Source organism: Apium graveolens, chromosome 1 (genome assembly GCF_009905375.1).
Source record: "Apium graveolens cultivar Ventura chromosome 1, ASM990537v1, whole genome shotgun sequence".
In the NCBI taxonomy this organism is placed as follows: domain Eukaryota; kingdom Viridiplantae; phylum Streptophyta; class Magnoliopsida; order Apiales; family Apiaceae; genus Apium; species Apium graveolens.
Genome location: NC_133647.1, coordinates 10,743,484 through 10,757,473, shown reverse-complemented (window position 1 = coordinate 10,757,473; position 13,990 = coordinate 10,743,484). Strand labels below are relative to the sequence as shown.

At 36.3% G+C, this 13,990-nt stretch overlaps 2 protein-coding genes across 2 annotated transcripts; both read left to right on the top strand.

Annotated features, from left to right (window-relative positions):
- The first annotated feature begins 2,685 nt into the window (after window positions 1–2,685).
- On the top strand, window positions 2,686–7,601 carry LOC141660804 (uncharacterized). Its single transcript, XM_074467789.1, has 2 exons — window positions 2,686–2,834; window positions 5,495–7,601. The coding sequence occupies exon 2, from the start codon at window positions 5,522–5,524 to the stop codon at window positions 7,421–7,423; it is 1,902 nt and encodes a 633-aa protein (XP_074323890.1). The 5' UTR covers window positions 2,686–2,834; window positions 5,495–5,521; the 3' UTR covers window positions 7,424–7,601.
- A 5,273-nt stretch (window positions 7,602–12,874) lies between these two features.
- LOC141709067 (uncharacterized) lies at window positions 12,875–13,444 on the top strand. The gene has a single exon (XM_074513000.1). It carries the CDS (start codon window positions 12,875–12,877, stop codon window positions 13,442–13,444), a length of 570 nt encoding a protein of 189 aa, XP_074369101.1.
- Window positions 13,445–13,990: the final 546 nt, after the last annotated feature.

Here is a 13,990-nt window from a genome sequence, read left to right as displayed (position 1 = left end):
ACTTGGGAAGTTGAGAGCTTCTAAACTTGAGAAAATTTGGAGAAGTTGAGAAATGAATGTGTGAATGAAAATGAGCACTTGTCATCTTTTTTTTTATACGAAAAGAGGCACCTGCTACAATAGGTCACAACTCTACATGGTTCGCGCTAGCAGGTATCACTTGAAAAAAGATCAAAAAATGACAGGAAAATGGTCAAGAACTGAGATAAAAAGACATAATAAACGAATAAAGCGATGTAGAACGTCGCTTATCGTATCAGTCCTCTAAGGAAAGTTTGATGAAGACTAAACATAAGTCGTTAGTCTTAATTCAGCAATTAATTACGCTAATTATAGTGATTAGTGGAAACATTAAAGTTAGAGCAAGATTAAACTGTTAATCCAACATCTTTGGCCGTCTATAGCCACGACTTGATTACGGGAACATTCACCAGAATAAGTATAGAATGTTTACTGGAACAAGTATATAACGTTCACCAAAATAAGTATAGAACGTTCACGGGAACGAATACAAAGAAGTTTCGAGAAACTCCACTACCCGGCCGACCAAGAGTAGGAGGAGCCTTGTCCTCCACGTGGAGGCTTGAGGTCGAGGAGACCCTCCTGCAAAATAAAAATAAAAATTACAGGACGTTCACCTCCCGGCCGACCAGGACCATCATGGAGGTGGAAACTTGGCTGACCAAGAGTAAGATGGGTCGAGTCTTCCACACGGAGGCCTCTGGCCGACCAGAACCTCCACGGAGGTTGTTCCTGAGCCTCCGGGTGGACTTCCCATGACCCTCCTGGGACATTATTTATTTTTTTTGGAAAAATTCGAATTCTTTTGAAATTTTCAGGATTTCAAATTTAGCCCCGATTAGGAGGGATTAGCCTCGTTTACGGCCGATTAGTGAATATTACACATAATTAGCCTGAATTAAGGATAAATAGTGGGTTGTGTGATAAAATTAGCACCGTTTAGGGTCGTTTAACTTGTATGCGCACATGATTAGTTTGGATTAGGGATAATTAGTGACTTGTGCATACTAATTAGCTCTGATTAAGATAAATTAGCCCCGATTAGGGGTAGTTAGCTTCGATTAAGGCCAATTATGGTATCTTAGCTTAAAATTAGGTTATTTTAAACCTAATTAGTAGCTTATACATGGAAATTAGCCCATTTTAGGACCGATTAGCTCCGATGAAGGCATGTTAGCAATATTCACCCTATAGGTAACCTTGACGAAGATTAAGGGGTGATAAATGCTCACTTTGTAGTCCTGATTAGGACCGTTTAGTGTCAAACACTTTTCATTTAGCATATGGAAAGACCTCTAGTGCGTATACTTACACTACAAAAGTATAAGTCGTAAACGTGTAGGTCGCTCCACATTTTACGATAAAACGACAATACCCATGAAAGGCCGATACCCGAGAAGGGCCGAAAGTACCCCGAGTCGCGAATAGATCATTATAACTTTCACGAAAACTCGAGTAGTTTTCCCAGAAGTTGGGGAAAAATGATATGGATAGAAAATACATCCAAAAGACACATTAAATTTCACATGAATTACTCTTGAAATTCTTGTACAAAGCCCAATACAAACCAGGTTCGTCAAGGCTTGTTACAGACTAAAGACGACCCAAGTCGTCAAAGCCTACGAGCAGAAGTCGTCGAGGTCCACGAACATGAGTTGTTCATGGACTAGGCCTAATACGGCTAAAAAAACATAGACATGACATCCAACATGAACACTAACTCCTACAAGGAAGGATCTAGAATTTCTTGCCTTACAAGAGTCTTAATTACCATATAAGTTGGAGACTTATCCACCAAGTCTCCCAAACACCAGTCTAACTCTAGACTCACCTCTATATAAAGCCTCTATATAAGCGTTTTACCCCTCAACCTATAACTACGTTGTTGACTTGATTCTCTACAACACAGATACGTAGACTTGTTGCGAGGACAACTAGTCCCCATCGCGAGAACAACCATCAAAACTCGAAACTCACAAATCCTAGCATTAAATAATAATAAACCATAATTTTTATTCCACAACAAATATGTTTTCTCGATATTTTTAAAATCATTATATTGTATTGATGCAAAGGAAAGTACAAGGGTGGTGAGGTGGCACTTCTTTTATTTTTAAATTTATTTTTGTAATTTTTTAAAATTTTATATTATTAAATAGAAAAAAATACATTAATTATTGAATAACAAATAATATAATTTTATGATGTTAAATTTGCGAATAATGAGAGAGCGACTCCCTGAAATAACATGTTTAACAAGTGATGACCATTTAAACTTTTTGATTATTATATTTATTTATTATCCATAAATTCATAAAAACCAATATCAAATTAAAAAAAAAACGAAGCATTAATTTAGAAGGGAGTGGCGAATCTTGTCTAAGTAAACTAGTTTCTATGAAAATATAATGAACTATTTTTCCTATGAAATATAAAATTTCGTAAACACAATGAAATTTAAATTCTACAATTAATTACGATAAAAAATAATAGGAAATTAGAATACGGAGGATAGTACGTTTACTTTTCTTCCCAAAAGATTTCAAAAAGCTTTAAACTTGCCTAATTTCACGTTCATAGATCCTTATTTTAGGCTTCAAAAAAATAAATTTCAAAAAACTCGAAAATAAATTTCTCCGACACTCAAACAATACCAAATAAAAAATTAATAAAATAAATAAAATCTATATTTTACTACAGCATATATAGACACACAATATATAAGCAATATAAACGCCGAACAGCTCAACGAGATAGAGAGAGAGAGAGAGATAAAGAGAAGAAAAATTGTCTTTGATTTCTGCATCAACTCTGTAAGTATTGTATCTATTCATTGTATCTATCGTTTAATTCATCTTCGGTGTTGTTGATTCGTTGAATTCTCGAGATCTGATTGTGTTTTTTTGCGATTAAATGACGGTTTTTGTTGGTAATTAGGGTTTTTTGTTCATCGATCCGTTGAATTGAAGGTGTTTGATGTGTTTTGTGATTGTGTGTGTGTATTTATGTGTATATATGTGTGTGCGATTGAAGAATTTGGGTTTTGTGTGGTTTTGATGTGTGCGGTGCGTTGAAATTGGGGATTTTGATGTGGTTGTGTGTTTCGATGTTTTTCGGGATAGAATCAGGTTGCTTTTGGGGGATTTATTGGAGAAATGTGGCGGAATTGATTGTTTTTTGGATAGATTCTTGTGGAGGAGTATTTGTGATTTGTGTGTGTGTTTGTGTGTTTTGTAGTGTCGTGTTGAGGAGAGTTGGTTTGTTGTTTCTCGGAAAGGTGTTCACTTGTTTGTTTTCGGTTTCTTGGAAGGGATGAATATTATCTTTTGTTGTTTTATCGGTTTGTTTGTTTGGATAGTACTTATTTCTGGTGTAAGGTTTGAGATATACGTTCTTTTAATGAAAAAGATTTGTGAACTCTGTTTCCGTTGTTCTTGCAGATAGTGTTTGGATGCACTTTTGAGTTTTGTAATAATCGTATGCCAGATAACGTATTTAAGTCCTCAAAGTACATGCTTAGGTGTTGTAGGCCCTCGTATAAATGAGCTAGAAGATGATTGAATGGTGCTTTTATTATCATTTCTTTTAATGTTATGAATCAGGTTGGATGTGTAGTGTTGCTATATATAAGATGTTTTAATGATAACTTGCCTAATGTACAACACAATAAATACAGAACAGTTAGGAAATTAATTAATACAATGGTTTAACGGTAACTTGCTTTAAATTAAGGTTAAAGCGTACTTTTCAATCATTAATACTTCTATTGGTAAGCGAAAGCTGACAACGGTTTTTCTCACTGTCTTTTAGTATTGAAGATTCTTTCTTTTTTTAAGTGTCCCACACTCGCTTTCTTCCTTTCTTATTGGTTTTGAGGATAAATCTTACTTTTCAAGCATCTTTTCTTCTCCACAAACGGGGGCGAGACCTTACGTGATGCCGTATTTTTTAGTCAATGACATTCTCAGTTTGTGTGCTGAGATTTTTTGTCAAAGTTTATTGGGTAAGATTTGATTGTTATGTGCTGTTGTATTGAGTAGGAAGTTGTCAATGTGTTGTTTATCATGAGACATTGATAAGAATACGAAGGCAGAAAAGATTTTAATAACCTGTTGGTCTGTAATTTCATTGCATTTACTATTGTAGATGTTGGCTGTACTATAGGTGTCCATCAATGGATGGTTATATATCCAGGCAATAGCTGAGAAGTCCCTATGCCAACGTTTCCATGTATTTATGCTTTATTTGTGTTCAGCGTGTTATAGTTTTTGTTCTTTGTTCTGTAATAACTTTATACCATGCCACAGCAGTGGTTGTTAATTGATACATAATATGGATATAGTCCAAGAAATGCCATTTTGATGAAGTTGTGTGGTGGATAGGTTTGACATGAAAATTGGTTCATTATGTTGCTTTTATAGGGATTTGACAATGTTCTTTTGTTACCCCATTGTTAATCTATCTTTAACTTAGTAGTCGCAGCTATAAACAGTTGGATATGCTGTACACCATTGAGCATCAATATTTGGCATAGGTGTTGCTAGAATTAGGTAGGTGGTAAGCATGGGTGGGACAATTGTAGACAGGATTTGGTGCTATTTCTAAAATTTAAGCAAAATTGATGTCCTAGTAAATGCTCGAGTGTGTGTTTTCCTGTACATTATTATATATGTATATATGGATTATATCTGCTTCCCCCTGTTTATGGATGTGAAATATATTTTATTTTTTATAGTAGTATTTGCAGTTAATTGACCTCTACTTTTATGCCCTTTCTTACGTTGCATCAATGGTATATCTTTCGTTGTTATTATTTTCCTTTCAGGTATAATGTTTTTTCTTAACATTTTTTAAATGGTTATTTGGTTGCATTTTGATTTCTGAATCCTGATCTTTTCAAGCGGATAATATGTTTTAATGGGAGTTAAAAGGGTGCTTCAGGTAAGGTTAGGAAAAATTGTGCTGAATTGGTAAGTAACTGAAAACGATATTTTACTAAATTGGGAAGTAAATGAAAATGATATAGCTGTAAGCCTCAATTAAATCTAGGGTATCTTTCCGAACAGAATAGGTAGGTTAAACGGTAAATGTTTAGTTTCCATATATCTGGTTTGGATAAATTTGGTTTAAGTGAATTGTTTTTGGATATTATAGATTTGAGATAAATTATTATACTCTTATACTGGGTTAAGTTTATTGCTTGTTTTCTCAGACTTACAAGTAGTAGTAACTCCTTGGATTTTTAGCATCCAAGTTATTTACTTTCCATCTATTTTTGTTATTATTGGCTAAAACTGATATCTTCTTTGCATTTTTATGCTTTGTGTTCAGTAAGTGTATTTTTATAATGATCTCAGTGTCTTTTGGTGCATGGATAGAAAGAGTGATCATGTGGTGCATTTTGTAACTCCTTGTGCTCTTTGGCACTTTAATGCCAAGTAACTGAAATTGGGTTTTGATGTTTTTTGTATAGGTTATATTTGGCTTGCAGTCTATAGAAATGTCTCCAGCAACAAAATCCAAGTCCAAATCAAAGGAGAAGCCCCTTGCAAAAGCTACCAAGGAACTGCAGAAGGCTTCTCAGAAATTTCCCGAATCCAATAATGGTAGCAATCCTGCAAGTGCCTACAATCCACTTTCTGGAACATTTCATAGCTTGGATACTGCGTCGGGGACCTCTTCCCCACCTCTGCAAAGCAATGGTCGTTTTCGTAATATAGAAGAAACAGACGATCACTCTGGTAACCTACAAAGAACAGCTATTGAGTATGATTCCCTTTCCAATAATGATAGTTGTTCTGGCGAATCAGAGGACCATAAAGAGAAGGTAATTAGTACAGCTGTCCGGCAGGATGTAGTTACTGTATCTGACAATGAAAAGCGAGAAAAAATCCGTCAGAAGAATGAGCGGAAACACCAACGTCAGAGGGAGAGGAGAGCACAAGAGTTGCATGAGCGCTGCAGTGGCTATCTGATGTCGAGGAAATTAGAGTCATTGTCCCAGCAGATCGTGGCAATGGGATTTACTTCTGAGCGAGCAACAATGGCCCTTATGCTAAATGAAGGCAGACTTCAAGAATCAGTTAACTGGCTTTTTGAAGGAACCGAGCAAGAGTCTCAAACGAAGGATATTGGTAGTGGCGCCAACCTGAAAATTGATATTACTGAAGAGCTTGCTCGGATTTCTGAAATGGAGGGTAGGCACAAATGTTCTAAACAAGAGGTTGAAAGAGTAGTTGTTTCATGTGAGGGTGACCTTGACAAGGCAGAAGAGACATTAAATTCTCAGAAGCCGGAACCTATCACCCACCCTAAGCCTGATGAGAGTGCCTCCCTGAAGCATATAATGATGCACCAAGAAAAGCCCACATCTGCAGTCACGACACTGTTAAATAGGAATGAGAGTGAGATGGCATACTCCAAGGGGGCAGTTGCATTGCCAACACATCCTGTTACTGGAACTAGAAACCAACTTTCTTCAAAAGTTATTCCGTCAAAGCCTCAAATGGAGAAAAGGATTTCAGGAAACGCATATAATTCATCTCTGTCTTACTCATCTACTGCACCGATGCAAGTAGCAGCTTCATCAGCAAAGGTGATGGGACAGCTTGGTGTTGGCTTGGAAGGGAGATCTTTTCAACAGGGAGCGGCAGTGAAAGAGCCAATAGTTATGATGCAACGCCCCCAATCTATAAATATGAAGCCGAGCACTGTCATAAACAGCAGTGCTTCTCCTCCGGGGACAAATCAGTGGTATGGTAAAAATGTCATGGGTGTTGATAATATGATGGTTAATGGTAAGCTAGTACATAGTCAGAGTTCGGGAAATTTTGGAACAGGGTCACAGCAATTTTATCCACAAGCACAGAGTAGAAATCCGGGTCCGGATAATCCTAGTTCAAGGCATTATAATTCCCAAGCTCAGTATATGAAGCAACCTGCATACATGTCCAACTCAATTGATCCTGTTGCAGCAAGGCCGGTAGCCTCCTCTTGGAGTACAGTGGGCACATCATCATCTCCTTCACTCACCGTACCATCTTCTCTTGGTCTATTTTCTGGTTTCGGGTCGGGGGCAACTACAGGTGCACCTTCTCATGTTGATTGGAATGCAAGGGATATGATGTCCCATTGTGATTACAACAGTATAGATTGGACACTGAAATCAAGTCCCTTGTCGCCTCCAAAGTTTAATGATTTGATGCTTGAGGACAGGTCAAGTGGCTTAATGCGGGGGATTTCGTCCATGCGCGGTGCAAGTGGGGTTCGAGTTGCTGGATTGCAGGATGGTGTCTCGACGGAAGCAACAACTTCTGGCATGCCTCGAGAGTGGACCTCTCCTTTTGCAGGGAAGGACATCTTTAGCTTGCCCAGGCAATTTGTTACTTCTCCCTCTCCTTAAGAAAATTAGGGAGTAGGATAAAATGAAATTTAGGACTAAAAAGAAATAGACAGCTTTTCTGAATTTAGTGTTGGGATGGATATGCTGATGGTTGTTTCTTTCTTCCATTAAACAAAGAGAGTTGTTTTTTCTTGCTTCATGAACCTTTATATGATAAAAGCCTCCTTAGACCCTGACATTTAAGTGTGTTTTTTTTGGGTTTTTTTTCTGTTGTGATAGATATATAGTAGCTATATTGAAATCGTGAAACAATCGTTATATACCAAGAAGCCATTTACTAGTTGTACTAGTAAAAGGAGCAATCACTCCCCATTTTAGTACATTACTTGAGTACCCACAGCTTATTTGGCCTTGTTTTGCTTCACTTTTGATTACCTGAATACCCACATCTTGCTTGGCCTTGTTTTGAGTACCCTTGCAGCCTTTGTGTTAAACTGAGTGCAATAGGTGCTAGACTGGGCTACACCATTACTCATTCTTAAACGTTTATATATGTCAAACTAGATGAAGGATCACCTTAGGCCATGGTATTAAATTTATGAAATTTTAATCCCTTAACTTTAAGAGTCCCATATTCCTATCCCTGTCGTGTAGAAAGCTTATCTGAGATTAATTAAAGCATTCTAATCCTTTAAATTATTCTATATTTGTGTTTGTTTAGATAAGAGTAGGATATATGGTTATATTTCAAGTAGGTATTAGACGCATTACTTAATCCTCTATCAATTATATTTTGAAGGACTATAATCATCTCAATCTAATTCTGTGTCAAACATACATAGAATTGAATTTTTTAAGGATAGTCAGAATCCTAATTTCATATTTCAAAACAAATATGAGATGGGATAATTTAATTCGATTGATTATTTTTGTTGGACAATGGTTCAAGGACATAATCCCCTGAAACAAACATGACTTGAAAGTCTTGCAAGCTTCAAATGAAACTAACATTACAATAGATTGCTAGTACTTTCTCTTTTGCTAACTGAGTTTTCTTATACTCTAAAACCAGAAAAGTTGCGAGTGGAGCTCAGTAAGACAATAGGTAGCACATGATACCACCTGTAATGGCCTAGGATAATCAAAAATCTTTTGGATGGCAATGTTAAGGTCAGCCTAAGTTAACTAAAGGAAAAAAACGGGGAGAGGCATGATTCAAAGTACCAGTGAAAATTTCCCAGTCGGTCAATAGAATATTTGGTTACGAGATTTTTGGGGGTTACCAATTTCATTCTGTGGGAAGGGTTGCCGGAGTTGAAGAGGATTGACGTCAAATTGATGGAATAGCGTGCTGCTTGGGTTATACTCTCTCCATCCTTTTCAATTGTTTGCATTTTTTTAGAGAGTGTCCGACACGCATTTTAAGGTGCATATAAAGTATAGTTCTGTAATTTTTTTTTACAATTTTGTTTTTCTGAATAAAAATTAAAACATTCAACTTTTATTCAGAAAAAGAAAATTGTAAAAATAAGTTACATAACTATACTTTTTATGCATCTTAAAATGTTTGCCGACACTTTTTCAGAAATGTAAACAATTGAAAGGGATTGAGGGAGTATGTTGTAAAAGTTTACGAATTTAATGTGATCGAGATTTAATTAGAAATTAGGGATTGAAAAGGTAAAATTTTCTGAATTATAGACGGAAGATAACGATTAGGTTTGTTTGAGAATAGGTAAAAATCCTATTAACAACAATCTATTTCCTTTAAAAGCTTAAACTCTAAAATTAGGTTTTCTTACAAGTGTTAATCGATTTAATGCATATTGTAATTAACGGTTAAAAGGGATGGCGGTTCTAGATTATATGCGGGAAATAACAGTGGTAAAAGTTAGGGTTGAGATTAGTCGGCATAAGTGTAACTGGGTTACATACTAAAGGATTAATGGCTTAAGACCAAATAATGACCTTAAGTTTAAATTAGGGATGCTTCTTATAGGTTGAAGAAGAATCATTCCTCGTGTTGTGAAGGTTACAGTTGAAAAGTTTATGCAGCACAACTATGGTCTTAAAATTTTCAAATTAAAACCTTTGTTCAACCAGCACATCTAATCCAATCAAGGGGATAAATAACAAGTCAATTCTACTTGGATAGCAAAACACTATTAAAATCAGATAAAATCTGAATGAACCCTTAAGAGCATCTCCAACGGGGTGTCAAAAAGAATGCCGTAGTTTCCTTTAGATCCAAAGTTGCAAATAACTTAAACTGCAATATCACTTAGGAGCTTGAGGAAAACAAAGATAGTGATACAATGGAAACACGAGGAATAGTTCATGAAACTGTATAACTATGGTTATGAGTTTTTAACCACTACAAATTTTAGAAAATCGACATGACAAGAAAGTCTAGTAAAGAAGGTGTTAGGTTCCAAACCAGGGACAGCAGAATAGCATACCTAAACACACCTGAAAGAAACTTATTATGTAGAACTCACACGGTGTTGATGAAGGCTAAGTTGAGCGGCCTGGGAAGAGATAAAGACCAGATGATCAGGTGTAAACAAAGAAAAACATAGAAAAGTGATGAGGCTCGCCAAGGGGAAGCATTGATGGGTCATCGGGAGGTGGAAAACGGTGGCTGGCGACATAATCAATGGATTTAAACAACATATCAAAACCAGTTAAATCAAAACCTGGTGATAAACATGCTGGAATTATGAAGGCTTTTCGACCAACCAGCTCAAAATCTAGGAAATGCACCTCTAGATCAACACCTAGAGAACTACAAAACTAGAGACTCGAGAATGTACATCTCTACGAGGAAGCTACATGCAGAAGTGCTGAAGAAGTACAAAGAATTGGAAGTTGAGGAAGGGAAATGAGTAGATAACAAATAATTTTTGTTATTTTTGGTCACAAGTCAGCTACGTTAAGAGGAAGCGAAGTATGAACATTGTACAAGAGCTCAACCAATGCACCAACACTTTATATTTATTGACATTATGTTGTTGGAGAAAATTAAATATGCAATTGAGTTATGCACTCCTTTAGAAATACAAAAGCAAAAATATATTTGAAACATCCTGTATACTAAAGTGACTATCAAAATCAAGGGATGCAGAGTGCGAATAACTTTAGAAAGATAGATTACAAAAATAAATGGTTTCCAAGGCAAAGTTAAATTCTCAAGACTTCAAGTTCCTCAGCCAACTTTAACTTGTCAGTCAACTTATTCAAGTCAACCTGCAGCAGAAATCTTATCAAGAATTGTTCATGAACTATGTATTATTTTGATCAACTCTCCTAAATTGTGTTCCATCCTGTCTTTGATTATATTGTTCATTCGTCCACCTGATAATCGTATCTGTTGAGATTAAAGTTTTAGTGTTACATAAGATTCCAATGACAGAAAGCTCAAATGGAGTGGTGATTCTCATCACTCTATTGAATACCTTGGTTTATAAGCTTCAGAAATTCCAAGAAGCACAGAGAAACAATCTCCTGTCAGCACGACAATCATGTCGTCGTTTTTCACTTAGAGACATCCAGTGGGAAACTAACAACTTTCATGAGGAATTGCTGATTGGAAGAGGTGGATTTGGGAATGTCTATAAAGGGATCATAGACTTTGGAGAAAGCGTAGTTGCTGTGAAGCATTTGGGATCCAGGTCCAAGCAAGGTATCGAGGAATTTCATACGGAGATTGAGATGCTTTCCAAGTTTCAACACAGCCATTTAGTCTCCCTTGTTGGTTATTGTGACGATTGTGAGGAGATGATCCTAGTTTATGATTATATGTCTCGTGGAACACTTGCTGATCATCTGCATAAAGGGTCAGAAATGGTAATAATTGTTTGCCTTCTCTGACATGGGTGCAGCGACTCAAGATTTGTGTTGGGGCAACTCATGGATTAGACTATCTTCACACTGGTACATGTGTTGAGAGTAGAGTTATACACAGAGATGTAAAGAGTACAAACATTCTACTGGATGTGAATTTTGCAGCTAAAATTTCAGAGTTCGGATTGTCTAAAACAGGTCCAGCAAATCAGACACGTAAATATATAAGCACCCACGTCAAAGGCACAGTCGGTTATCTAGATCCATTCTATGTCTCAACTCATAGATTGACCAGGAAATCTGATGTCTATGCCTTGGGCATGGTGTTGTTTGAGGTCTTGTGCCCAAGACCAGCAGTTGATAACAGTCTGGATGAAGAGCAAATGAATTTAGCTGAATGGGCACAACACTGCTTCTAAGAGAGACTCTGGGACCAGATAACTGATCCAAATATCAAGCGGGACATTTCCCCTGATTCCTTAAATGCTTATATAGAGGCTGCAATCAAAAAGTGAAGCTCCGTCCTACTATGGGTGAGGTTCTGGTTGGTTTTTAATATATTGCTACAGGTTGTTTGATGTTTTGTATTAGAAGATGTCAGAATCCGTCAACATAATGCTGATATATTATGAATTTTCTTTAAAAAGTTGTCCACTCTTTCTCTGTAGCCTTGATTGCTGTTGAATAATGTATATGCATTTGTTTTTCTCCTTCTACTATCTTAGCTCTTCTGATCACAACATAATCTTTCTTGTGAAGGGCATCTAACAGTGAGAAGCGACGTCTACAGCTTTGGAGCCGTTCTCCTGCAAATTTTGACCCGACGAAAAGTACTTGACTTAAGCCTTCCAGGAGAAGAAAAGGACCTTGTTTCTTGGATGCAAACATCAAAGGCCAGTATACCACCATAGCAGCATTTTCACTTTCTTCCATTGCACTTAAATGCCTCGCGAAAGATCCCAAATTGAGACCTGACACAAAAGAGGTTATAGATGATTGTTGTTGGAATTGTAATCCAGGGGACATATAGAAGGAGAAATCATACAAATTTACACACACAGCATGTCCCTGTAGTAGCAGGGTAGCACTAAACTAGCAAGCTGGCTCATGTACCCAGTACACCATGTTGCAGCAGCAGTAAATTTGCGCTTGTTTAAAATTGTTTGATGCAATTTGATTATAAAAAACCAAAATCAAATCAGAAAGTAATTTTAAAAATTATAAAATCATAACTGAAGTAAGAATCACATATGAAGTCATCCATTACTAAATTTCCCATTTATCCTTGGAATTTAAAAAACACAATTTTCTTTTTGCTAAATTAATAAACAAACAATTCTTTTTATAAACATACTATGCAAAAGCAAAAAAATATATTGTTACTATGTATATAAGCATGCAGGATAAGAAATATTCAAAGAAAAATAGGATTTTAATTAAGAAAACTTTATTAACCTGTCCACTTACCTTCTGAAGCAATCAAATTCATAATTGAAAATTTGAATCTGTACACTATATTAATACATAGCTGCTCTTCATATTTTGTACCAATTCAGCAGCTACCAATCGAAAAATCTTTCAGCAACTAGCATGTCTTCCCACGACCAAAATCCATTGTTCTGTCCTACATTCAGCAGCTACTCCCGTGACGGACTCGTCGATATCGCGATGACAGTGAGCAACGATTGTAGGAATATTTACGAAGACGAAGAGAACGGCGATGATTTATTCGAGTTTGCATTGCCGAATAAAGAACTAGATTCATCGTTCATGCATAAACCTTCCGTTTTTCCAGTTTTTAATCGTGAAATTTTTGATAACTTGAATGAGCCTAATAAAAACAGCAAAAATTGGATCTCAACAACGTCGGAAGAATCAGAAGACGAGACTCCAGGACTTTACAGCATGTGGCGTAGGAAAAGCATTGGATCATCAACACCTGGTAGTTGCAAAAAGAGCAAATCGACAGGTTCGATTTCGTTCAAGCGGTTCAAGATTCGTGATCTGCTTAGGAGAAGTAACAGCGATGGGACTAACTCTTGTACGTCTGCAACGAAGTCGAGTAATGGCAAATCACCGTCACATTCGGTTAAGAGCACAGACAAAACAAAGGCATCTCTGCCCGAATTGTTTTATACAGAGAAAAGATCAATAAAGGAAGGTGACAAGATAAAATCATATTTGCCGTACAGAAAAGATCTCATCGGACTGTTCTCAGTGTTCGGGAGACAAACATAATTCAGATGTATGTTTTGTTCTATAGGGGTGTGGACCATAAACTGAGAATAGCATATATGATTTGTGATCAGTAGTAGTATGTATGTCTTAGAGTCTGGCAATACAGGAGTGCATATCTCTCACCACTTGCTGTACTTGTTGCATCAATGCTTTATAAAGTATTCTTGTAGCAGTTACTCAATTTCACTTATGTAAAATTACAAGATATTTAATATATATAATTAACCAATCTATTTTACATATCATTGTTGAGATTATTCTACAACTTCTAATTTTTTAAGACATTACAGTACACATGAATGTGCTGCAAACACTTATTAGAACATAACCTACTCTCTTAACGGATAACAAATAAGAGCTACAATTTCACTTAATTAAATCTACTAAACTAGTTTGGTAAATTATCATCAAGTCTACAAACAGTCAGTTCACGAGTACCTTTAATTAATGTTTCGTCCGAGATTGGTGTTTTGATTTTTTTTTTAAAAAAACTTTTCAACGATCCAACCGGATGGATATGAAAATCTATATATTTTAGTGATATTT

Bases quoted from the DNA above. Each gene is read 5' to 3' on its own strand.
- LOC141660804 (XM_074467789.1), top strand. From the start codon at position 5,522: ATGTCTCCAGCAACAAAATCCAAGTCCAAATCAAAGGAGAAGCCCCTT.
- LOC141709067 (XM_074513000.1), top strand. From the start codon at position 12,875: ATGACAGTGAGCAACGATTGTAGGAATATTTACGAAGACGAAGAGAAC.